At 38.8% G+C, this 27,842-nt stretch overlaps 1 protein-coding gene across 1 annotated transcript in view; it reads right to left on the bottom strand.

The window, feature by feature from the left end:
- The window catches only part of NAALADL2 (N-acetylated alpha-linked acidic dipeptidase like 2), a 470,164-nt gene that overhangs the window by 228,239 nt on the left and 214,083 nt on the right, over nt 1-27,842 (bottom strand). Inside the window, 2 exon segments of the mRNA XM_032698178.1 lie at nt 13,420-13,865; nt 13,867-13,921. Coding sequence (XP_032554069.1) covers nt 13,420-13,865; nt 13,867-13,914 — 494 coding nt within the window. The 5' untranslated portion in view covers nt 13,915-13,921.

The following is a 27,842-nucleotide window of genomic DNA, read 5'->3' as shown; positions in this document are numbered from 1 at the left end:
AGTATATAACCTTATGTTGAAGTTAATTCTTTCAGCGTAGACTGGATTATTCAGTAGCCATATTTCAATGCAAACACTCTGAATTCCTTGGAGGGTAATATAAATTCAGAGTAAGTGTGTAAAGAAACCTTTAAAGAATACCCTTCTATGCTATCAGGTGTTTCAGGAACGTCAGCTGCTCTTGTCTGAGACGATGCAAATGGGACCAGATCTCAAAGAGAGTTGGCTGTTTTGTAGAAACCAAGCACATGAGGCAGCTCATGAAGTCCCTCAGAAGTCAGAAGATGCTGGTGGCATCACACCCTTTGCTGGGAGGAGCAGACTCAGCTCAGCTGGGATGCCCTGGAAGGACCCAGGGATTTCCCCGAGGCAGCCCAGGAAATGTCACTGAGGAAAGAGAGCCAAGCACCAAGGCATTTGGACTGGACACATGCAATTCCACAGTCCTGCTAGAAAAATTCCCCCAAAGTGATCTGGGAAATGACCAGTTTTCACAATGTTGGGGAGTTATCTGGGCAAGGAGGAGCTTTCCACAAACTAGACCCAGAGCTCTGGAGCACCAGGGCACCTCGAGGCTCCTCTGGCAGGACCCCAAAGCCTCCTTAGCAAGGCAGGGACAGCGCTGGGCAGAAATGTCACTAAAGAGTTCCTCACTTACCTGAAGCTCTAATTTGGTACAGGATAATTTGATCTTTAATGTCAGTCTTAATTATGTTAACTAAGGGGGAGGGATCCAATCCTACCAGCAGCATTTAATCCCAGGTATGACTCATCTTGATCCAATTAACTATTTCCCACACAGCAAAACCTTTTGAACTTCAAGACCTACTGAGTCAGGAGGAAAGGAGAGAGACAGAAGAGAGACTCAAACCTTCATAATCCTCATTCATCCTCAGGAAGCCACTGTGAGTGATCTGTACATGGCTGTGGTAGCACTGGCAAGAACTGGGAAAAGGGAGTTAGACTAATCCAGACAGGACACAAGGAAAGCATGTAAAACCAATTTCCAAAGCCATAAGACTAAAGGAGGATTTAATTTATTAAGCTTTGTATTTCTAAAATAATACCAAATGATTCTTGTTTTAACAGAGTCTGTTTCTAAAAAATAAAAAGTTTTGCCAGTGGAGAACTGCAAATCCCAGATAATGCCCAGCTGGTGTGGCAGTGCCACAAACAGCTCCCCATGCCTTCCAGCGGTCTCATGTCAGTGCCTGGCTCTGGGCTCTGTCCTGACTCCTGCAGGCACCAGAGCCCAAACCCTCTGTTCTAGTTTGCTTTGTTAATCAGAACAGAATATTAATATCAAGCCCTCTCAGGCATCCTAGCTAAAACAGCTGAAGAATAAAGGAAAATTCCAAAAATTCAGGAGTTAATGCTGGCAGCCTGTATCAGATATAATTATCACTGTCTTTTTTTTAGAACCTAACTAAGGAAGAACTGCAGAATCTGATCTCACCTGACCACAGCTGACAAGAGGCAGAGGCATCAGTGCAGCCTTGAGACTCTGAAATGTATTTTAAGAACTGCTTTGTTCTCTGCCAGAAACCCACATGCAGGCAGTGGGATGGGTGGCTACGTGTGCAGGCTATACACATCTCAGCTCACAGGTGCCAATGGCAATTTTACAATGGGGTCAAAAATACAGAGTTACCTTGTTTGTTAAAAAAAGAAAAAAATCCCATTTCAAAAAATTTCATATTAATTTGAGGATTTAAAAAAAAAAAAAAGGGATCCATATTCTGGGATTGTATCTGAAAGTAGGAAAATTTTCCATAATGTCCTCATATTATTATTAATAAAGAGAACGAACAGCACTGCCTTGTGAGGAACTCATTTCACATCCAAAGAACTACTGGTTTCAAACTTGTACTCCAAGATCTTTTCAGTACAAGTAACAAATTTGATCGATCTCAGTATGCTTCAATACAAGATTTGAAAAGACTGATGAAACACAGAGATTGGAAAAAAGACTTTAGAAAGAAATCACTAGATCACCTCACCTGACTTCTTCTATGCCACAGACATATTTTGCCTTGTGTTGAACCCTACGATGACAGTCTGGCTAAAGAACATCCAACAACAAAACAAAGTTATAATGAAATCGGTTCCATTCTCCACCTGTTCTGTGCTGTATACTTTCACTTGTAATTTAATGCTTGATTCTTGTTGTAGTTTTTTACCACACCAGACTAGGAAGTCTGAGTATCTATTTTCATGTGGAGATACTTCTGCACTGTAATCAACTAATTTAATCTTACATTCTATGTAATATTTATGTCAATATGAATGAGATAAGCCCCCCAAGCTGTATTTCTGGCCAAATGCTAAAGAAGTAACTATATTAAGTGTAAAGGTCCCTCTTTTAATGCAGAACTGTGTCATTAATAACTCTCTGGGCATTTTTAACAGTCATCACAGTACTCTGAGTTCCAACAGCTTCAAAAGAACTATGAATACAAGAAGTACTTCTGGCCCTGGGACTAGAAGGTATTCAGGTTTCAGCCATAACCACAGGCAGAAGTGGTACTGAGCACTACAACATATGACAGCTTTGAGAAGTGCTGTGTAAATGACAGAACTTCAGCTATTATCCAAAATTACATCTACGTATTCACCTAGGCACAAACCCCCATATATAAATGGACAGTTCTACATATATATTTCTGTCTGTAGGAAAGACTTCACAAAATTATTTAATTAAAAAAAAAAAAAGAAAAGAAAAAAGTTTTCCACGAGAGCAAAACAAATACTGGTATTAACATCATGTCTTATCTATCTTCTTAGCACATAAACTGAATAATTCAGAAACAAAATCCCCCACAGGATCTGTGCTAGGATCCTGAGGAATCACGCAGATGTAACTTTTTTGTTGACACAGGATTTAATTTTCTTAAATAGTTTCTGGAAATATTAGTAAAGAAAAACAAGCATGATGCTGCAGAAGACCATTTGTATATTTTAGGTCACTATTTGCACTGCTAGCAACACAGCAGCAGGTTCCATTTGCCTTGCACTAACTATATCATGAATAATTCAGTTCCTTGCTTTGTTCCCTAAATAGTTGACAGGGAACAGAAACTTTGTTCATGACCCATACGGCCTTTTTTGAAGCTTGCCTATTCATTTAATAATGCACATCACAGGGTCCATCACCTGGGTTAGCACTTATTAAAAATAAAAGCATTCAATAACTATTACTAACAAATGGTCATAAAACAAGCAACTTCCAAGTGCTACCACCTTTTGCTTGCAAATAGCACTCAGCCAACTATCTAAATAATTAAATGCTCTCAATCTGCACTGCATCAGCGCTGGCTCAGGCAGCCTTGGAGAGGGAACAGATTCCAGAACCGCTGGGAAGATGTTCCTGCCTCGGCCACAACTGTAACTGTAAATATCTGAGCTCTCTGCTAAATCACAGATGGCCTGTTGGAACAAAGAAAGCAATTTCCACCGAAGGCACACTGACATTTTCATGGACTCCTTATATATTTCTAACTATCGATCCTTCCTCCAGCTGTCTCCCCCGTTCACATTCTGGAGCTGTCCTGGGCTTCTCCAGTCTCTAGGCTCAAATTTCCCTAGAGCATAACACCAGTATTATATTCTTGAGCCAAGGTAACATCAAAACTCTGGCCATTTCATCAATTCTGTATTATAAGGGAGGATTACTGCAGCAGTCTTCAGCCATCCCCTAACTTCTTTTCTCTAGAACCAGATCTCAGCAAAAATACTACAATTCACACAAACTCGTCTCTGAAGAGATTTCTCAAATTTGCCGGAAAGAAGTCAGTCTTTGATGGGGTCCTGACCCCTAAAGCAACAGTGACCTTCTCTCTGAAGCCTCACACAAGCCACTTAAATACCCTGCAGGCTAACGGAGTTTGAGCACCCATTATAAAAGGTAAAATGACTAAGATCTTCAAATGCTACCTGCTCACTTCTGTTAATGTTATCTTCTCCATTCTGTTCAGTAACAAACTTTCCCCAAAGATAAACAAAGACATGGAGTTGGTCCAGGAACAGACACTGCTTTGGTGGGAAACATCAGCACACACACCTGAAATACCCCAACTAGGAATAAAAATCATGAAGTCTCCAAGAAACAAGATTTCTAAACAATTTCACTTCTGAGCCATTCCAACACTCTGTTTTGACAGAGACATTTCAATACACTTTTCAATTTTTTTATTTCTCTAAAAGAAAAAAAAAATTGATAGAGAAAATTTTCATCTAACTGGAAAATTACAACCTTTTCAGCCTTGAAGAAATACTCATAAAACAAGCACATTATGAGTCAGTATTTTAACTTGGACAGGAACTAGTTCATTAGGAAATCATGTGTTTGTAAATTTGTGGCAATTACATGTGTTCAAAGGAAACATCAGCTTATAGGAAGGATGAGACTTCTCTCACGTTTAAAGATTACTCATCATTGAGACTGAGAAAAATCAGACATACACACAGAGCAGGAGGCATTATTTAACTTCTTTTCCATAATCAGTACTCTAGAAATTTAAAAAATCCAACTTGTTTAATTTTGAAAAGTCTAACATTACACAAGTCCCAATATTACAAGGGAAACCCCTAACTTTTCAATACATTCCGTATTTGTTTCAGTGTGGTAGCTCCTACACTTCAGAAACTCATCAGCTTTTAAAGAGAATTGAACCGAGAACAGAAGCACCTTAATGCAAGACTATTGTAGAATACTATTATTAAAATTGATTATTATTCAGACAATATCAATTTCATTATCCCTGATCGATCCCAAGCAATGCTCCTTAGCAACCTTCAGCTACAAATGCTGCATGAACAATAACTTATTACAGCACAACAAATTGCAGCCCTGCTGCTCCCGGTTAAATTCAGGAGCAGTCCAACTTATTAGCAGGCTTCTAGTAAATAGCTGTCATAGGTGCCGACGGCAGGGAACGGGATGTCAAAGCACCACCAAAAAGGGCTGAGAAAACTCCTTTCCCTCAAGGCTTTGTTAATTTGATTTATGTGTACAGGCAGGAAACTAATTGCTAATTGTTGCAGTGCATACCATGGAATTGCAGCACTCCACTCAAATGCTGGATCTCAAGAGTACCAACAGAGTTTTACACTGCTGATGAGAGATGAATCCTAAACAGGAATCTGCCCGTGTTTGGTGCTTTGGAAGTTTTAAGATCTCTTTGCAATGCCCTATGGCACCATCTCCTTTGAGGACACAGCCACTGGATCGCTGGGAAGTAGAGAGACAGCACTGTCAACTCAGCAAGACCAAATTCCTGCAGTAGTTCAGGCAATTAGGAGATAGTCCGTGTAACAAGAACTACTAATTACATCAAAGGGGGTTGTTCTGGAAAGTTTATTCCTCAGTATCATTATAAGCATGTGCCTGGGACCACCAGCCAAAATTGCTGATTCTCCTTGTATTGAGTTGCAAGGACTGGACAGTGAAGGGCAACTCTGTCCAATTTCTGCATCCTGTGGTATTTCCCAAGTGGAAGCAACTGGTCTAAAAGGAAATCTGGTTGTCATCTCAGCAGGCTGTGTGTTTTTTGTCCTTCAGATTTTTTCTGTTAGGAAAAATGTGGTTTGGTTAAATCTATAAAATGATAGATGGCAACGTAGAGACCTCTTTAGCCTCTAACTGCTGCCTTTTAGCCAGCATTAGCATCAAGATTGCTGAGAAATATCTAGTCAAGCATTTCTGTTTTTCAGGTAAAGTCAAACAAAGGGCCTACCACTCACCAAAAGTTTCTTAAAATGTATGGATTCTTAAAATCCATAGATGTTTCACCACCTATTCTAGTTTGTCATGCTGAAACAGAAATGGATCCCTTGAAAATCTGAGTTTTCTGAACAGCATCAGACACCCACAGCAAAGAGGAGAGCCAGATGTCCTGGGGCAGCCCAGCTAACAGGAGGATTCAAGGCACCATCAGTCCCTCCCCGATCCCTCTGTTACCCCAAGCAGGCAGGAAGGAGGAATGTTAGACCTTTAAAAAGCAAATTGCTCCCTCACCCATGCTGGCACAGCTCATTTCATCATGTATTAGGAAAAGTAGTACTTGTTGCCTCAGAATTGCTGTCCTAATTGCCTCTAAATTGCCCCACACTTCCAGCAGTAAAGATGTAGATAGCTAATAGCCATGGAAATTGGTTGTCTCTCTAAACCCTAACCATACTTCTGCTATGAGAAGTGTGAGGCAATTTCAGCAAGGTAATCTTTAATTTTAAAATAAGTAAGATTGTGCAGTTCAAAAACAAGTGATCGGAGCAAAATTCATTTGTACTTTATAAGCTATCAAAAAACTGGTGTCACGTTCTCATAGAAAACATGAGGCACTGCACCAACATGCTGGGTAGGAAAGCACCCCAACAGGAAAAGTTCACTGTCAGATCCTGTTCCCTTCATGCAGAACAGGACTGTGACCCTTGGTCCCCTGTGTCCTATGTAACCTCTCAGCAGTACTGAGCTGTCTCCCATCTTCCCCTCCCAGATTTGCATCCTGAGCTTGTAAATGGTTCATTGAAACAGACACTCTAGCACCAAAACCACAGATTTATGGAATAAATACATATAATCTTCCAAAATTCTAAATTAGCTTATCTATTTGTATTTATATCTATATGTATATATCTATATCTATATAGATATATACACACAGTTGTTCCATAAAATACATTTCCTGGAATTTGATGTTTATAAGAAAATACTCCAAAAGCTCATTCCCACTTTTCTCACTGATAACATATGATGTTTACATAGGACATCAAATACAAGACACAAATCTGCCTTCTGCCTCTTCTCTTTTCAGAGAAGGTCTCTGGGGTTTGGCAATCTCTATTTTACTTTCTTACATGTGAAACACAAAATTAAATTCATTTCCTGTCTTTAAAGATAAATCTGAGCTTTCCTTTCCATGTTCCCCAGCAGAAAAATGTATGTTGGTTTTGAAAAAGGAGCAGTAAGACCAAAGCCACTCGTGTGAGCTGTGATACATAAGGAAATTTGTCAAGGAACTTATCACTTATTACGCTGAGCAGGCATAATTCAGCTTATTGATTCTAATTCATTACCATATAATACTTGTTGCTCAGGAAATCACACAGATATCACTTAGGAAAATTATTTTAAGGCCTCACTGTGTACTTCATTTACTAAGGATACAGTTAAAATCATACATAAAAATGATACATAAAAATCAGACTGCACTGCAAATGATTTCCCAAATCAAACATCTAAAAAAACCCCAAAATCAATAAATGTTTATGGTTGCCATTAAAAAAAAACAAAACCAAAGCAAAACAAAAAAAACCAAGAGGAAAAACTGTTCTCAATGAAATACATGGTGGACTTGAAACATGAAACATGTCCTTTCAATGTTAAGTAAACCATAAGCTAAGACATTTCTTCAACAAAGAAGCGGAATATTATAAGTATATCTGTAACTGACCCTAACAGGATCAAAATTGCACCTCTTTGTCAAGTATTATATCAATATAATGCTTCCTTCTTTCATCTACAGAAAACAAAACAAATGAAAGAGCTATGTTTGGCAAATAAAAAAACCACAACTGAATGAAACCAAAGAAACCTATAAAACAGATAAGCTTTCCTCTTAACACCTCTGAAGTACAGATATAGCCTATTTTTTTGGTACAAAAAGAAATAATATTTGACGTAAGTGGGTATCTGAAGCCTAAATTTATCAAGTCATTGTTCCACAGATACCACTTGGGTATCACAGGGCATCTTTGTTCCACAAAAGACACCTCCCCATGTTCTCAGAGCCATTCTCTGCTGGGCAGGTAGCAGGAGGATAAGTCATGTTTGACATTACTCTTATCTCCTTTCAAAGGGGCCTTTGTACTTATAAATACACATTCAAAATTATCATGTGAATGAAGAGAATCCCAAGTGATTCCACAGTGTGGGAATGAAATAAATCTATTGAGCTCACTTAGCTGCTGGTTACCCAGGAACACACCAACATCCATTTCTAAAGATGCAGCAGGCATGACTTCAGACTCAGCCTAACTAGATTTAATACTTGTATATACAATACAATAAATATCTGAGACTAACATATAGGAGGGAAAGGACAAGTTTCCATTGAGATTTGCTTTTTGCAGAGCATTTTTCAGCTGCTGGCATGACAAAAACCAGAATTCAGTTGTGTACAAGGGACACAAAGACAACTGATCTGACCATAAGTGAAATGAGAGCAGCCTAGGTCAGCAGACTGCTGCCAGCAGCCCTGGGGTGGTCAGAGGGAGTTGCTAATTAATAATAACTGTTAACAGGAATAGGGACAAACGGGTCTTTCCCAAGGGCAGCAGTCACCGGAGCCCTCCTTTCTCTCCACACATCCCCCTCCCTTAGAAGGAAAGGCTCTGCTCCTGCTGTGATTTCTCATTCCTGGGACAAAGACAATTTGTCTGTAAATTTAATTCAGTCCAAACCTCCAGAATTCAAACTTTCCAAGAAGTTCTAAGCTCTCTTTGCTCCTCAGATACGCGTTTCTCACAAACCTGAAGAAAAGGTTTGAAGCTCCAAGGTTTTAACAGTACTGGTTACAACTGATCAGGGACAAGAAACAGTTGCGTATGGAAGTTTCTCACTTCACTTAAAGAAAATAACAAGCAAGCTCCTTTTCTCACTGCACAGGCACTTTTGTTTTTCGGCCATGATTGCACAGGAGAGCTGTTGCTGCCTGCCCTTCCAAGCCCTTTGAAGAACTAAGCTGAAGTTATGGCTGGCAACAGGCACCAATGACAAATCAATTCTTGCCAGAGATGGATTTGGGAGATTCTGCAGGTGATATTACCCGCTGGAATAAGGAACAGATATGTCTCTAAAGGACAGTTAGTTACAACTACAGGTATTACAAAGGGATTTAAACCTCCCTATTGCTTGAGGAGGGGAAAAAATGATAGTGAAGAAAGCATTTGAGTGAGAACATACAGGATAAAAACCAGAGGTGAAATGTAGGAGCCGCTTTACAGACTGGTTGGAGACCAAAGCAAAGACTCTTTTCTCTGTGCCCCCTCCCAGTTTTAATAATGGAAAAATGTATCCAAGAAACTGTGAATCTAATAGTAATCAAGACGTATGATTGCTGAGAGAAATTATTGAGTAAAGCAGAATAAGGCTACAAAAATTTTAAAAACACCAGAGTGAATTGTTTGATCTGACAAACAATGTATAGCTAGAGTTATCACTGACATCTACACAACTGCCTTTTTTTTAATTCTTACTATTCAACATGAATCTTTGTTTATCCATTTAATTTGCAAAAGTCAAACCCAAAATTACAACCGTAAAAAAATATGATACCCCACATTCTCCAAATAAACTAGGATAGTTTCATTTTTACCTGGTTTTGGAGCAACCCAACTGAAACAATTTCTTATAAAATAAAACCACCGTTTTTCATACTTCCCCTACTGAAATGCTCAATAAAGAAATTAAAGATGCAATGCAATATATATTTTTTAAGAAAAAGATGCCAAATTGGATAATAGTGATAATTATTATCTCAGAGGTCTTTGATAAGATTGCATTTCTGCTACTTTTTGTGTTTTTATTGCCCTGTCCCTTTAGATTTTGTTAATAATATTAAACTCAAATCTTAATTGAAAAAACTCAAAGCTCAGTTGCACAAAACTCAAATGTTTACCATTTTACTCTGAATCTGTCAGATATGTAGCAACAGAATAAAAATACACTTCTTTAGCATCCCCCTTTTTATACAGAGTAAGAAGGAAAAACCAGCTGAATTTTCAAAAGCACTTTTGTGATATTAGAAGTCTAAATGCTATTTTAAAAAGTAGCTTTAAAAAGTCAGATTTCAGTGAGAATTGTGAAATTTTTAATTGCAAATTTCCTTTTGAGAACTCAACAGCGCACTTAGCGAAATTACTGGGCGTTTCTGTATTTTTGAAAGTCTGACTCTTACGACCTTCAGCATTTATAATAAACTGTAGAGACTTTCACATCTAAAAGCATTCATCACTTTTGAAAACAGGACCTTTGCTAGGCTAATGATTGTGCTTTGGAGCTGCAGACACATTCCTCAGGGAGCACGGTGCGGACTCAAAGCAGAGACGACCCTCCAGCTCTGCCCTCTTGACACAATCTCTCTAAAAGGGCTTGGAGAACTCAGTCTTGCCATGGAGTCTCAACCCAGCTGTCCCAGGAGACAACCTGCTTTCAGCCTATCAGTTTTACCAGCTTTATCCATCTGTTTTGTCCTGGTAAGTTCTGCTGGTTATGGATATAAATTTAAACAGTGCCCAAAGTATTTTGTGTTTCAACTTCCACCTGGTCTCTTTTGGGTGTGGGATTTATGTCCTTTTCATAAGGACATAAAGAAGAAAGAAAGAAAACTGGGAGAAGTCATATTCATGGCACAGACAGATACAATTACTGGATTCCTATCAGCCCAGTGATGTTTGCAGAATTATGTCTGGTTTTACCAGTTCTGAATCTTCTGTATTATGGAGCAGGTTATGTCATAAATATTTATCTGAGCAAATCTAGTATTCATACCGCTAAATCATTAGATTTACTGATTGAGTCCTATTAACAGTATTTGTGCCAATTTTTGTCAGCAAGTAAAATGCAACATGCAGGATGAAGAAAAATTCTAAGTTTTTTGGTGACAACTCCTTCTCTTTCAGGCACCTCTCATAACACCTCTTGAAACCCCTGAAACATCAGGAGTAAACTGATTTCAACTTTTTCCTGTCACCATTGCAAGCACCTCCCTGCAGGGGGCGGGGGGAAGTGTTCAGAAAGGCTTACAGAGATAATGTTTACTTAGGCTGTATCATTGATTAGGAACGTGGCCAAGACCAGTAATTACAACCGTGCTAAATTGCACGGAAATTCTGTAACATTGACATTTCACAGGAAGCAAGGTGCAAAGTTGAAGGAATAAAAGCCAACGCTGAGTTTTCTTACCTAATGATTTCTAGTGTGTCTGCTGGGAAAAATGCTTATCATGGACCTGGCTGATGTAGACAGCCAGAATGGGCCTGACAGAGGAGCTGCACACCGGCTCCCACCAAGAGCCTCCAGTGGAGAAGCTGGACAAGAACACTAACCCAGCACTTCCAAGACATCCACACACCTTTCCCATCCCTCCAGGGACGGGGACTAAACCCCTTCCCTGGGCAGCAATGATCCTCCACTCCTAACATGGATTGGTAGACAGGCTTCATTCAACTCACACAGAATCCACAAATCTCCAGAAAGCAAACACAAGTCCACTGTTGCACTTCTGCCACCCCTTTAGAAGCCCAGAGGGTCCCAATCCTCAAAGCTTCATTTGACCACAAGTAGATTTCACCCCCATTGGGGTGAATAGCTCCCACTCCAGACTTGCAAGCACACTGAGGTGATGTCTACTTGGACAATATGATTGGTAACTCTGTGTCTTTTAAACAGTTTTTTTTCCTCCCAGTTCCTTTCTCAGGACAGTTAGCAAAATCCTTTACCATTACCAAGTCTGATCTAAGCAGTAAACAGAAAATTAAATTAATGTCATGCTGAGTAACAGGTAGAAGAGAAATTGCAAGCTAAGCAGCTGCCACTTTCCTGATAACTCAAAGTATTATATCGAAAGAAGTTTTCCAATAACATATATTGACTTTGTCAGGTCTGGGTTGTGTTTTTTTTTTTTTACCCAAGCAACATATGTTGCATGTTCTGTACTTGTGGGGCTAAACACACACAGGTTTCCTTGCAGTCTCTGACTATTGCCAAACAGATGTTGAGAAAAAGCAACTTAAACCAACATGGGATAAAATCTGTTTCAGATCAAAATGCTGGCTTAAGAAAAGTCTTGTGGGTAATGCAGTATACTAAAAGCATTGATTATATATTTATATACAGAATTGATAGGCAGCTGAATTAATGCTTGACTACATTTGTTGAAATCATGCCATTAAATAGAAAAAAATATCAAATACTAAAAATTATGTAAAAGGCTAGCAACTATATAAGTTTTTTAAGTTCCAAAGTATTCATGTAATTCATTTCACTTAAAGTCCAGACTCTCACTAATATCCTAACAGTAGGCTGAAATCGTTTGACAAGTGATGAAGAGTTTGAAAAGGGATGTTTTTAAACCACTCTTTGAAATAATAAAATGGCAAGCAATTCCCAGTCCCCAAAGACAAAGTATTATCCTGAGTTTGACAGACATGTCAGCAATTTGTTGTAATTTGTGTAATACCTAATCTTAGGGCTTAGTTTATTCCAATACTTTTGTCATGACTAAGCCTAATGACAGCATTCAGTTCAATTGACTCTCTGAAAAGACAAAGAAGTTAATTTTTTACATGAAAAAAAGAAAAATCAGCATTTTTCATCACCTGTACCCTTTTCCATTATGAAAATAATTAGTCTGTCTAAAGTAGAGTCAGTTCAGCACATGAAAACTGACATAAAATTCTGCATATTTATTTTTTTCCCTTGAATTTAGTAACAGTGTTGGCTCAAAACACTGTATTAACCATGTCAGGATTTAGGACTTGATTTAGCAGATACAATAAAAGATAACATTGTTAGAACACTCCTGTGGTTACTTTCAAATGTATTTCTGCTCCACTCAAGAAGACCTCTTTGGATGACCATGACAACAATCTTTTCTAACCTCAGGTTTGTAAGTTCTGCTGCTCCTGAACTGGTACTGATCAAAAAATCTGCAATGCATTGCCTTTATCATGAGAAAGGAACTTTCTGTTCCAGAAGCCAAAATAAGCTCCTCTGCCCCCTCAAATAACTTGCAAAAGTTGGAAGGAAAACCTAGTTTCTTCCACACTCACCGCTACAGAAAAGTGATTATACTCTAATATGAACATGTTATATAAACTTTCAAAGCACTGAAAAGATTCCACATGGAAAAAAAATAAATAAAATCAAACCCCAGTCAGCAGATATTTTACAACAATTTATATTCTTAAAACAGATTATAAAGAATAAAAAAATAAACGAATGGTGGTCTTTCAGAGTGCAGAGGCCAATTTTTTCATCCTAAAGCAATGCAGACTAAAGGTTTAATTCACCATTTAGATAAAAACACAAGCCAGGCTTCATTTTTGTGCCAAAAATTAGTCAGGGATTTTTTAAAGCACCAAATATTACAAAACATAATATAAACCTTAGTTTTCAACAGTGTTATTTGGCAATCAGTTGGACCTAGGACAGCTGTTCTATTGCTTATATTTCTATTCACCTTGAATAATCTATGTTTTTCAATTCACGTACATTAAAGATAATAACATATTTAGCAATAGAATATCGCTAAAGCAAAACTAGGTTTGTAAATCTGATTCAACATAAAACAAATCACATAAAACCTTAACATTGGCAGCTAATCGCATTTAGACAAAAAAACATGTCAAGGTACATACCTGTAAATCTGTTGAATATTTTCAGCTTTGATTTCCTTGAGAATTTCATGGTAGATATGAGGATTATTTGGTTCTTGAGATGTTGGGGGAGAGGGGCATTTCTTGCGAGCATAATATCCTATCACAATTCCAAAAATAAATAAAATCAAAGCAGTGCAAAATACTTTCAGTATCCGAAAAAAACTGCAGCGATTGCTCTTTGGTGCCTGTCTCGTGTATTGTGAGATGTAGTCAGGGTCTTCCTGAAGCCTCTGGAATCTTCCCTTGGGGGAAGATGAAGCCTGGATGGGCTCGAGATCAAGGTCAGGGCTCTGGGAGTTTCCCAGGTGATGCTGGACTGCACCATCCAGTCGGAAATGGTCAAAGCCAGGCTCCTCCAGCTCTTTTTCCATGTCCCATTCCAGTTCCAACGCTGTGCTTGGAGCTTCATCGTTGTCAAGGTATGGAAGAGTGCCCCTGTGCTCTCTGGTCTGCACTCACTTTGTGATAGGCCATCTTTTATCTATAAGAACCAAAATTTTAAAAAATCACAGATGTTGGTTTCCACATGCAAACATAAATAATTTATTTATTCTTTGTAACATGGGAGAACTAAACACAGACAATAAAAGTAAACACTGGGTTCTCATTATTTCACTTTCCCCATTTCCATTGTCCTATCTCTTTGTAGGATCAGCAGCAGTTCCATGAACACCCTCAGTGTGGAAAGAAGATATTTAAGAGAATCTATTGTAAGAATATGAATAAGGGAATTTACAAGGCCAGTGGCAAACCACAGAAGTTATCCAATTATTTGTCAGTCCTCAAGATAATATAAAAAAATTGAGTGAAGGCACAGAGTTTCCAAAACAATTATTTGTTACCTGAAGTAATTTTAAAGCTTAACAACTGTGTGATATCAATTTGATTTCACACCCATTCAAATAATGTTGCTAAATAAAGTAGAAAAATTAGAAATAATATAATTGCCTGCTGTATTCTAAACACAAGGAAATGAATAGTTAAAGAAATTCAGGGTGCACTGCACTTACACATCATAAAAGGATTCCATTTAGATGGAGCATTCTATTATTTATAGGTATTTTAAATGCATAGTCCTGAATGACTGATGAATTACTTAGAAATTGTCCCAGTTGTTTTGCCTCCACTTATTTTTCCCATTTTAATGAATCAAAAGTGCTGCCAGGTAAGTATTTGTAACAAAATCATTCCTTTAATAGCAAGGCATTACTGTGGCACTTCTAGACTATTCTATGGAAGCAGAAACCTCTAAAGAGAACTCTGACCTCCAGTACGACCACTCAAAGTCAATTTTCAGAAATCATTTTTAACAGACTGCAACAACAGGGTGCCTTCCTCCATACTTTGACAATAGCATTCCAACACATAAGCATCTGTAATTTTGGGCTTTTTCAAACATCGGACTCACTTCTCAATTAGAATAAAACGAAGATAAACCTCTCACAGTGATGAATACTAGACTGACACCTACAACACTAATTATCCCTCACATTTTTTATGCTTTAAGGCATTTTCACTCTCCAAGACTTACCTCCAAATAACATTACTGAGGCCACGTAATAGATGAACCAACTCTAATGCCAAAGTAGAATTTCAGCTTTTTGAAGCTCTCAGAAGAGCGCAAAGTGTTAGCAAGCTCTGATATAATGAAACAGCCTATTGTCCACTGAAAAGCTATCTGGCTCTATACAATACCAATTTACAGATCCTATTTTCCCTGTACAGCCATATAAATATCCCTGGCCTATAACTGTCAGGCAGCCCAGGAACAGTCAGGAGAGCCCACACGCTCCGAGTGGAGCTATTGCAGCCACTTTGCAAATCAATTCTCCACCTGCACTCCAAACTCTTCTATATGCAGTGGAAGCAACAGAGTTTAGAGTGATCTGAACTAAAGCCTCTCAAATTATTGTGAAGGTCTGCATTACTTATTTAAATAACAATAACAAATTTGGTCTTTAAATTCCAGCTGAGTCAACAAATGGTTTACACCTGCAAAGCCTTTGTGGCTGACCTTGTTAGCACAACCCTCAGGTTTGTGAAGGATCCTCTGAACTACAGCTTTACTATTCCCACAGTTGTGCATCACCTCAAGATTTCTCAAGGGAGCACTCTGTCTCCTTATCCAGGTTGTTAAGGAAGATCTTTAATAATGTCAGACCCAGAACTGATCCTTGGTGCACTAAGCTTCTTGCCAAGCACCAGCTGGACATAAAATGATGTATTAAGATTCTCTGGAAAATTGAGCTAACTAATTTTCAAGCTATTTATCCGCCCTTTCACTCTATCTCCTCTTTTGCTAGTAGAGGGATTAATTTGCAAACCAATGAGAGATCACTACTAGATAATATCAACTGCCCAACAACCTCATCTTTTCAACTCCATTTCATACTGCTCTTTGTCAGAAATTGAAGACCGGTGTTTTGGTCCTTTAAAGCAGAACGAATTATTACTGCATTCCATAAATATGTATTTTGACTCTAGAACTCTTGAAGTCATTTAACAAACTGTTTTAGCCAAATAAGTAAATCCTTAGCAGATTAGCACTGTAATAGCCATAAAACAGGAATTAAGGCAGTTTTTCATATGCAGTTTCATGGCTAATATTAATCTCGCTGAGTTTAAAAACGTTGACCATTGCCTAACTGCGGTAGTTAAGTTTTCCCTGTATTTATGACACTTTAAAAATGTATGTTATTGTTCAATTGAGTGTATTAATAAAGGGTATTTAAATCTATATATAAGTGCATAATAAAAATCCGTATGAAATTTCTTCAAATGGTTGTTAATGCAGACGAGTAGCAACCACATTCCACAGCTTAGTATCTCAGCAATTGCATTTTCATTCAAAGCACCAAAACCAGTTACCTCACTTCAGAAAAAAACCAAAAACACACAAGCAACTAAATGAACTAAAATTAAAAATCAATATTCAATTCAGTTTTATATTTGAAACCAGTCTTTGGAGTATGGGATCTTATTAGCAACGCATGTCCTTTAGTTAAAGAACGCGAGGAATGCAAGAGCAGCTGCAGTTAACAACTTCACTTTTTCTACTGATATTTCTAAGTTCCTTATTTGAGTGCAAAGACACAGCACAACTTTGAGGTAAGTATCTGAGATCAGGGCCCACAGTGTATTGAACCATTTTAACAGAAAAGGGTCTCCTGGTTCTCAAGGCACAAGCCATTTGTGCCACGTAAACCACATTATTAGTTCTGTTTACCACTGGGTATTTAGCTGTTTAAGGAATTAAGCATGACTTAAAGACTAGATAATAAATGCAGTTTTGGGTGGAAATTAGAAGGATAAAGAAAACTCTACATAGTGATTTGGAAAAAAAAAAAAATGACACTAGAAATATGGAAAAATTTTGAAGTCAAGAAAACCACTACAATACCTGGTTCATTCTCTCTATAACACAGACCATAAAATGAACATATTTCTGAAAGACATTTTTGAAAACTTCAGGAGATAGAAAATTCATCCCATCTGCCAGCAAGCTGTTTCAACATTTAATTGTTGTTAAATACATGTTTTATTATAAAGATAAAGAACAACTGCAAAATGCCAGAAGTCTGAATATGCACCGAGTGAGCTTTAAAGCCATTCTATAGGGACAGCAAAGGGGATCATAAACTCTGGAATACTGGACAGAGCCAAGCTGATTACCAATAAAGCTGATGGCATTTCTATACTTCCACTGATTTGTTGGGAGAATGTTATCGAGAGGTATCAAACCAAACCTTAAATATCCTTTCAATTAACCGTTCCCAAGAAATCAGGAGAGTCAGCTCCTATCAGATTGTTATTGCCTTAACGAGCCCATTTCAAAACTATCCACCTGTTCTTTGACCTTAAAAATAATGCATTTACATCCTGATAGGTACATCTTGTTAGGAAACCACCAGAAACTTCTTTTTTGACAGCCTTCCTGCTTCAATCCCTTATCAATTTGAAAACTACACAATAAGGTTATCGATGGGGAGGCATGAACATAATGCTCACAGGCCATTATGGTCGGCATATGTCCATTTATTATTTAAATCAGTTAACTTTTATACAGTTTAGTTTGCTCAGGGTACACGTTCATAATAAGATGATTGGATAGCTCAGTCTGTGCACGCGTCTCATGTCCCCAGTTCATGGACCTGTTGTTCTGTCCACGCGACTTGAAATCATCCTTGGCATAGAAACCTCTTTCTAATTAATCTGCTTTTAGGGTTTTACTAAATTTGCAGGTGTTTCATTATCTTCAGTTTCTCAAGGTTTTCTTTCTATAAACATATTATGTTCTCAAACCTTATAATTAGACACACAGCTAACAAGTATAAGCATCACATATTTTCACACAGTCCATAAGTATAAACAATACAGCTTGTCACTTCCATGGCAAGCAAGGCCTACAGAGTGCAGGAAAATTGTTCATTCTCTCTGTCCCGGCAACATAAGGTCAACATGGAACGTCCTGCATCTGCACCATTGCCACTCTCTCCAATACCTCCCCAAGAGAAAGGTCAGCTTATACAAACATTTTGTGAAACCAACAAGGAAAGAGCAATATGAATATGCCACAGTAAATTCTTTGTGACTGGTGCTGCAGTTGTTAAATCCAGTTGATAAACAGCTGAGACAATCAGCAGGCTCACACACAGCAGGGAGCATGGCAAGTGTCAACGTGCTACCCTCAGTGAATCCTTCTCAGGTTATTTAGTGTCCATTACTGATAAGGCAAACTTCACCCAGCAACTGTAGTAAAGGCATTGCAGCCTCTTCGTGTAGTCACAGAACATGAAATCCAGGCTTGTTGGATCTCCTCATTTTAAGGGCTCTTTCATTTTTATTTTCTTCTCAGTATCTTCTATACAGAGTGCCTTCACTGTAAGTCCTTGCAATCTTTTTGTGTCTAGGCAAACCCCCAAAGTAGATATAATGTCACCTGTTTAAAGCCATAGTTTATCATGGAACTTAACATCTACTGCACTTACAAGTCTTTAAAGTATATATGACATCAATTTAGTACTTTGCTAAACGAGATGATGCCAAGTTTCAGGTCTAGACAAATTTCTTCAGAGTTGTAAATCCCTGACAAAAGCTGTTTGCAGAAAAGATTATGATGCCCTTGTCAACAGCAAGGTTACACTACCCTGTAATTCAAAAAATAATGTGATATTTCCATCACCACTGCCCTAATTTCCTGCAGTAATGATTTCTCCCTTTCCTCACGTTTGGGATATGGGCTTGGCAACCAGTTCAGTTACAGCAGGACAGTTAAATACCTTGTCACTCCACACAGCCACCATATAAAAACAAATGGCAAAATTCACCAGTTGCTCACATTTCACCGAAGATGAACCCAGCCTGAAAGACCAACCAGAGTGATAGCAGAAGACAGAACAGAGAGATCAGACTGAAGAAAGAAGGTCTGTAGAACTCAGCCAAATAGAGCCTAAATTGTCCCTTCATTAATAAGTGCTTTTTGGCACACATAAATGTTGTGGAATATTTAACTTCTTCAAAATATCTCCCCGATTTTATTATATCATGAACAGCCATGTGGACCAGGACAGAATTAACATCAACACAAAGGATGGCCACATGACAAGAACAGGGTCTACAGTACACCTTGATTGATTAGACTTGTGCACGACAATGCCCAGCTGGAACAAGATTTAACTTGCCTGGGATCAAACATATCAGCCACTTGAGCTATAATATCCTGGACCATCCAGATGTGCATAGGTGCATGGATGTATTTGCCTGCTGCCTTTTCAGAACCTCTGAATTGCTGGGACTTAGAGAAAGAAGAATTGCTGGGAAGCTCCTTCTTCCTCAGCAGACAACTATCACATAAAGATGAGGCAGCCTTGGCTGGTCTCTAATATGCTGGGCATGTATTACTAACATAGATCTTTTCCATTCTCAGGCATGTTTAGTTTGCAAATACCTATTTGCCTGAAACAAAAGTCAGAAATATTTACTGAACTTATTGGAGCTAACAGCATCTGTGATATATGCAGAGCCTACCTAGAAGGTTTATTAAAACTGCAGTGTAATCAGATCAGTATAAATGGCTCTGTTGCAGAGTGTGTGCGTTTCTTGTGGTACGTGCTGTGCTGCTGCCTTTGCTCTGCTTCCAGAACAGCTTTTCCCTCCCATTAGGGTGGGGATCAGTTCAGTTTTCTTGCTGTTCCCTTTTCACCACACTCACTGGCAAACATCACAACATTGATCCCAAACAAGGCAAGAGAAGCCCCAACCATACACACACTCCATTTCCTTAGTCCATGAATTAATCACTCATCTTTCCTTTGGACTCAGCACAGATCCCCGCTGTTCTCCTTGGGAAGGGCACTGGATAGGATTGCAGTGTTGCTAAAAGCAAAGAAGCGGATGGAGAAACAGAAGTTCCAGCACTAGGAGGGATGTGTTGTGTACGTGCATTTACACACTGTTCTTAAACTAGATCTAGGGGGAAGAAATTACACCCTACATCTTTGCTCATTGGCACTAGACCGCAGCTCCACCACCTAGCTCCTCCTGCCCCAACCACCTCCCCACAATTTACATTCTCACACCTCTGCCTGAACTCCTGTCCATCCCCATCCCAAGCACACTGGGCCCTGCTCCTCCAGAGTGACCTTGTCCTTCCCCCTCCCATCTCAAAGCCCCTCACTCCTCCTTCCCTGTTGCTTCAGCTGCAGTCCCACTCCATCATCTCTTCCTTGGTGTCCCCAGAGAATCACAGGAGCTGATGGGGTGGGGAAAGCCCACATGACACCAGGGATCCCTCAGCAAAAAAGCGCCTGAGTTTTAACCCTGCTTCAAATTTCAGGGACTTGCAGACATTACACAGTTACAACAAACAAAATGCACTCAGAAGGAAATGCAAAAAGAACGTTTCCTGCAAAAGAAGCCACTTTAGCCATGTGTTTCATCCAGTCCTTCACACAGTTTGCTTGACCCTGCAGCCACCATCAGATCTTGGATGCAACTGCCTGTTGGGTCCCTTTGCCCCCTCCCACCCAATATGGGATGGTCAGCAGCAACCACCTCTTCTTGGAGACCAAACAAGCCACCCAAAGGTGTTCATCCAACACATAGTCTTTCCCTTTCCCATTTCTCCTCACACCGACTGCCTGTACACCAACCTAATATTCAGTTGCCTGCATATATATTTTTTTCCAAATTCAGATTTTCATCAATAATATATTTTGCATTACATTTCCTCAGACATTATAATTGGTTCTGAAAGAAATAAAATATAAAGCTTTGCCAGGACAAAAACTATTATTGAGACATTTGCATTTAAGCTTATAGTTGAACTTGATGTGAAATAAAATTATTGTAAATGGTGTTTAACTTGAAAATGCTGACAGCAATAGCTGTAGTAACAGGCCATAGTTGTTCTTAAGAAAGTTAATTTTATATGACTCATTTCTGCTTTGGAAATTTTTACACTGTCAGTCTTTGGCTTGGACACATTTCGCTTTGATTTTTTTCAATCTCTTTTTCCTCTTTAATTACAGCCAATCATATTTAAACTATTATAAAAATTTAAGTCATTTGAACTTCGAAAATTCAGAAACTGTACACTTGCAAGCTACTACATGGCAAGAAAGTGTGCTAATGGGAGTCTGCTACTTTAAAGGTACAAAGCTGCATTGAAAAATAGTATGTGATTTTAACCCATGCCTTAGAAAGAATAATAAAAAAAAAAAATTAAAAAACCCCCAAACCAAAACCACAAAACACCACAACCAACCAACCAACCACAACAAAAACTAACTTTCCCCCTAAAAAAACAATAACAACAAAACCCCACCAAGCAAACAAAACAAACCCAAATGGTCGCTTTTATGGATAAGCTACAAACAGGAATCTGGCCTCATCATGCACAATAACTCCATTCCTGATTTTAACTATCATTGATAAAATCCAACAATGAAAACATTAACACATTCTGTTGGGGGGAAAAAAATCCCAAACCATACCAAACCAAAAACCACAACTCACTAACAAACTGGGGACTCTGGAGCACCTGGGATTCAATATTATCTAAAATTTAGTCTAGTCCAAAGATGACATGAGTCAGCCTGGTAATATCAGGGATCTGCCCCCCCTGATAAAAGGATACAGCCTGCAGCAGACCTGCAAGCATGAGACACAGGAGACCTGCTCAGGACCTCAGACCCAGTTTCAGTAAAAACGCAGATTGCTGACAATATGTTGCACTCACATCACTTCTCAAAGGAAAGCAGCTCTTCAGTGACTCAGACATCTCCAAGCAGAATGATCTCAGAACCCTGTTTCCATGGCTTCTGTTGAAGAGGCCGGATCTGACAGTGATGTGGGGGAGAGCAGAATGCCCATCATCTGCAAACTCCCCGGTGCTGCCGCTGATCTGCAAGATCAGATGATCTAACCTGGTTTTTCATGGAATCCCAGAATGTGTAAGGTTGGAAGGGACCACAGTGGATCACCTGATCCAACCCACTTTCTCCAGTAGGGTCATCCCAGAGCACATTGCACAGGATTGCATCCAGATGATTCTTGAATATCTCCAGTGAGGAGAGATGACAACTTTTCTGGGCAATCTGTTCCAGTGCTCCAGTTTTCAGAGCTCAGGATTAATTTCACAAACTTATCTGGTTACAGAAGACAAATCTTCCTATTAGTAACAACTGCAAATGGAATCAGAGATACATAAGACATATGAAGCCCTAATGTCTCATGTCAAGAGTAATTTTTTTGATAAAACCAGATTTCAAATAATATATTTAAAAAACTGATACATATACAAATATGTTCGTGTTGTCATCATCGTGAGGTATTTTAACTTGCTGTAGAAAAATAGGTCACTACTTAAAAAAGAAACAATTAAATACCTACTTAGGAATACATTTTCTAGATTTTTTTTCCTCATTTCTTGCTCAGTGGGGTTTTACCGAGTTTCATCAAGTTCAACCATGACAGAGAGCCCTTAAAAATAATATATTATGGAGCTGAAGGTGGCAACATTTACAATTTAGCTTTATTGGAATTTTACTATATTTTGATAGACGACAGCTTTAATGATTCTGTGCATGGTTTATGGCAGAAAACAGAGTAAGGCAGTAACATAATTTTCTGCTTTTTTCAACGATCTGTATCCAAAGAATTCAGAAAACAAGCAAGTGTACTTCATAATCACGCCAGATTTATTTTCTGGGTGAACTCTCAAATGTTAAAGCTCAAGTACACAGAGTGATGTTGCCATGGCAACTGCTACTGCAACCCAAGATGGGCCCATGTTTATGAAAGCACATTTCTGTAGCCGTGAACACACACCAGGGCACAGCCACACTGCACACTCCTGTCAGAAGGCAATCGAGCCATTCGCGCATTATCGGCCCCGATGCTGCTCCTAGCAAGGCAAGGGGACATTCTCTGAAGCCATTAAGCTGCAACAACCCTGCACATGTTATACACAATCACAGAATCAGAGAATTTCTTAGGCTGGCAAAGACCTTCAAGATCAGTGAGTCCAACTGTTCCCCCAGCACTGCCAAGGCCACCACTGAACCACGTCCTCAAGTGCCACATCTACATGTCTTGTAAAAACCTCCAGAGCTGGTGACTCCACCACCTCTCTGTCCAGCCTGTGCCAGGGATTGACAGCACTTTCAGTGAAGAAATTTTACCTCTTCTGGTGCAGCTTGAGGCCATTTCCTCTTGTCTTACCTCTAGTCACCTGAGAGAAGGGACTGACCTCACCTCGCTACAATCTCCTTTCAGGTAATTGTAGAAAGTGATGAGGTCTCTCTCCCCTGAGCCTCCTTTTCTCCAGGCTAAGCAACCCCAGCTCCCTCAGCCACTCCTCATAAGACTTGTTTACTCCTGTTTGTAGGACCTAAATGAGGAAACCTTCATTTGCCCTAAGATGTAGTATTAGAAGATTTAGTGTTGCTATAGCCATAGGCAGAGTGGAGCAGTAATATGTTTGGTGTCCTTTGACCTTTTTTTCCTAAATCTCCACTGAAATAAGCTGTCAAGTGTGAGAAATGTCAGAGTTTGGTCATTTGAGTCTGCCTGGAGGTGTAATTTTGCATGGTGTACAATTCCTGTGAATTTATCAGAACATGTTTTTTCACACATAGTCAACATGGTGTGACATTCGGCATCCTGAATCCGCCGATGTCTACACGCTGAAATGAGTTTATGATTTCTCTTTGAAAGAAAATCCAAAGTGTGTTAGTTCAGGTCAACAAAGGAATACTCAGTAGATTTCTGAGGATAAAATTTAAAGGAAGCATCCTTTCTTTCTGCTGCTTCCTCTGCATACCTATCTGATAGCACTGCTGCCTTTCCACATCAGCCAGCATTGAGTTCAGTGCAGAAGCATTTTAAACTCAAAAATTATTTCTTTCTTTAGTTATCACTCACTCTGCAAACAGATTTAAGATCTGTGATGAAGTACCTCTATACGTGAAGCTCCATGTATCAGTAAAATACATGCTTTCAGTAGTTTTCCAGAAGAATTTTACACTTCCCTTCTGGAAGTCACAAAAAGCAGCAAGATCTGATGTGTTTGCAGCCAAGTCCTACCCAACTGTGACCACACCCTTGGGAAAAGAGGCACAGCTGCTTAGCCTATGGTTTTATCTTCAGCCTCTATTTGATGGTTTCCCAATCATCATTTAGGGTAATCTCTCAGCCTTGCTCAGATGTATGAAGGTGAGGGTACTACATGAAATAAACTGGAGAAGCCTATTATCTTAAAGTCTACCTCAATTCTCAGTTGTCTATCTCAGCCTGCTCTAGTCACTTTTGACACCTACAAATATTTACATATGCAGAATTTATCACAGATTGCCAGTAGACTAAACTGATTAATACTGTTAGTCTGTAGACATTTCTTAGGGAATACTTTCTTAAAAAGTAACCATAATACTTCTTGACCACTAACTGAGCAGTCTTAGAGAGGAGCATAATACACACCTCACACTCTAAAATAAACACATCAGCTTCTTTAGAGGAAAAACTTCTCATAAACCTTCTTTTAGACTTGGCCTGTGTTGTGCATAGCTATTGGAGTTTAAATTGTTTATGCTGTAGAACTTTTTGATTTAGAGACATTAGCAGTTGAAGATAAGCAAAGTGTGCATTACAAACAGAACAAAGAGGACATATTCAAGAAGCATATAGCTTAGTACACAGAGATAAAGTAGGCTATAAACTATATAACTGATGCTTAGAGGTATTTCAGCAATTCCTATCGAAAGCAGGAATTGTGCATGAACAGAAGGGCTGATGGTTTCTGTTAATTCAGCTTTATATCATCACCTAATGTGGGCTGATGATCTTGTAAGATGCTGGATACCTATGTTCAGGTACACACCCCCCGTACAAGACAGTTAGTGATGTGTGGGTACTTTTCAACAGAGTGATGTTAATCTGAAAATGACAATCTTCTGATACCAAGAGAATTAAATATCAAGTGCCACAGTACAGCAGCTGTGGATGACCAGTCACTCAGCCGACTTTGCATACCAGCCTAATATGTACCATTACTTCCTTTCCAATTTCCTTTAAAAAGCAACATTTATCCAAAATACTGCAAGGAATAGCACAGAGAGAAGACTAAGCCCTCTCTTCCCTGCTTTCAGCTATAAACCAGAACAGTATTCACGTCACAGCAGAACACCTTACAGCCGCTTAAAAAGATAGGATGATCCATCAATTACAACACTTCACTTAATTCTGGAAAGTTACACTGAAAAGTTGACAATTCAGAGAACCACAGAAATGTTGGCTGGCAGGGACCTCACAGGGTCGCTTGCTCCAACCTCCCACGCAAAGCAGGACTGCTGCCAAGAACAGATCGAGTCGCCTCGTCCTTAAACTGAACTCATCAAGCATTCAATCAGAGCAAAAGGGTTCAATATGAACACAAATGTGTGCCATTTCGCTCTCTTTTTTTTCCTCTGCTGCTGATACATCTGTTTCTTAGTAAAAATAACATCAGTATGCAAAAATAAACCCCCTCAGACCTGTAATGTAACCAGTCGTTAAAATTCATACAGTCATTTCTGCCAAAAAAAAAATACAATACAGAAAATAGACAGAATTGGAAAAAGAAATGAAAGTCTTAACACACAGACACAGCAGCCATGGTATGAAAAATTCATTTCCATTAATGAGACGTGGTAGTCCCCAGGCCAGCGCCCTTTGTACGTGAACCATGTTAATCAGATTGTATGAGCATTTGCTGGAAACTCCCGGGATAGCAAGCAACTATAACTCTAGAGCAAGCACAGCAGATTAACAGCCTGCTAAAAAACTGTTTGACTTGTAACCCTTGATGCGCAGGAATGATGCAGGTTTCCTGAATCACTGAGAAATGAAGCATTTCATTTACACGTCTCGTATTTACCGCAGCCTTTGACGCGGTTTCCACATCACCAGAACGTGGACAAAACATCCTCCTCAGTGGCACCTTTGTGTAAGAAAGCACAGGATGAACACACAAGGAAGGCCTGTGTCAGTTCAGGCTTGGTCACACATACTTACTGCACTGTGCCTTGCTGCTGCTCTCCTACATCTCCAAAAAACCTTTCAGTAACTGCAGCTGGGTTGGAGCTGGATGAAAACACAACTGTTTTCTCACAAGGACTCACTGCAGAAGCTCTGCAGGTTTGGACATGGAGAACATGTGGATTTATGGCAAGACCTAGCAAAACAGCAGGACCCAGTTTTGACCAAGCATATTTTCCCTTTTTAAAAGGTTCTGTTTTATGAACTCTTTAGCCTGAAGGAGGAAACCAGTCAGGATTTAGGTTTTCCTTCCTTCATCTGGCAGTTAATACATTTAATTGTTTCCTAGTTTGGGCTTTATCTGTTGCATTTTCTCAGCGACAGAAACAAATGGAAACTTGTGCTTCTTCAGACAACTTCATTTTAAAAACATTTGTGACTTTCAAGTAAAATTCAAAGTTACTGGATCCGTAAAGCTTTTTATTGATTTCATTCGCAACCTAATTTTAATCTCAGTCACCAGCTCTCACTGTTTGTGCAAAGCTAGGAGCCACTACGAAACCAGAGTTCTCAAAAAGTCACCCACCAAATGAAGGGAATCAATAAGCTAATTTCCAAAGAACAGAATTTGACAATATTAATGAAAATATTATCCATAACTGACTCTGAAAAGGACTCCAAGAAACATGCTGTTAGTGACTCTGAATAATACAATCAAACTATTAAATTATGCATAATAATATGACTATTTTCAACATAGTATGGATATTTTTGATCAAAATATGAATTATAGTCCCATTGCCTGCCTTCTTTTCTAACACAATACTTAGATGTCTCCTTGAAGGAAGAAGAAAAGACTTCATAAAATAAACAAATGTATAAACGACCATCATTCATGTGATACTTCTATCTCTCTGCAGGCCTCTGGGAAATTGTGTAGATCACTATGGTGACTATCAGCATGGCCCTTCTCCCCTTTTGAAATATCAATCAAAAAAAAGTATAGAAAGAGGGCTACAGAGCCTAAACTCCATGAGGATCTGTATTTTCTTCAACTTCAAAAAATGCAAAACTAATTTTTCAGTTTCCCAAGAAATGTCATTCACAACTGGACATACTCTGCTTTATTTTACATGTTAATTATTCCTCTTAGAAATAAACATTGCCTCACTAAAAATGTGAATTTTGATAAAATTTAGGTATTTCAGTGGGAATATTTCCCTCACAAAACAACTTAATCAGCTTCATTTATACATGACCTAATTTCAAGTTCAGAAGAGGAAAAAAGAAAAAAAAAAAAGAAGTCAGAAAGTCAGAGATGCCCATGAGGAAGAGGATCAGGCCACACAAATTAAAAAAAGAAGCAGCACTTTCTTCATCTCTACTGCTTTTTAACAGGGAAATGGGAAATGTCTTCTACTGAGCTTCTCAGTACAAAGTTTTTCATGAGCTACAGCAAGGAAAGGGGCAAAGCAGTCTCTAGTGAAAAGTCACCCAAGCTCATGAAAAATTTAGAGTGACTAAATTTATAACTAAGATGAATCGAGAAATGACATTAGAAATCAGTCTGTACATTAACAAAAATTCAAGACTAAAAATCTTGTGGTTTTTTTTTTCCCCCAAAAGCAAACACACAGAATTCCCTATATTTTAAATACAACGCATACCTGTAATTTCTTTACGTATTAAGGGTCTCTAGAAACCCAGTGAACTATATTAAGCATGTCTCATAGCTTTTATAATTTATTTATGAACAGGAGCATTATTAAAAATAAATGATCTTCAATAGCACTTAAAAGTAATGCTATTTTGAGACCAAATGTCAAGCAAATGGCATGAAAATGTAAAACTCAGTAAGTCACAAAACACTGCTCTAACACAAAATA

The sequence above is a fragment of the Chiroxiphia lanceolata genome, chromosome 10 (genome assembly GCF_009829145.1).
Source record: "Chiroxiphia lanceolata isolate bChiLan1 chromosome 10, bChiLan1.pri, whole genome shotgun sequence".
NCBI lineage: Eukaryota > Metazoa > Chordata > Aves > Passeriformes > Pipridae > Chiroxiphia > Chiroxiphia lanceolata.
This window is presented reverse-complemented; position numbering and strand designations above follow the sequence as displayed.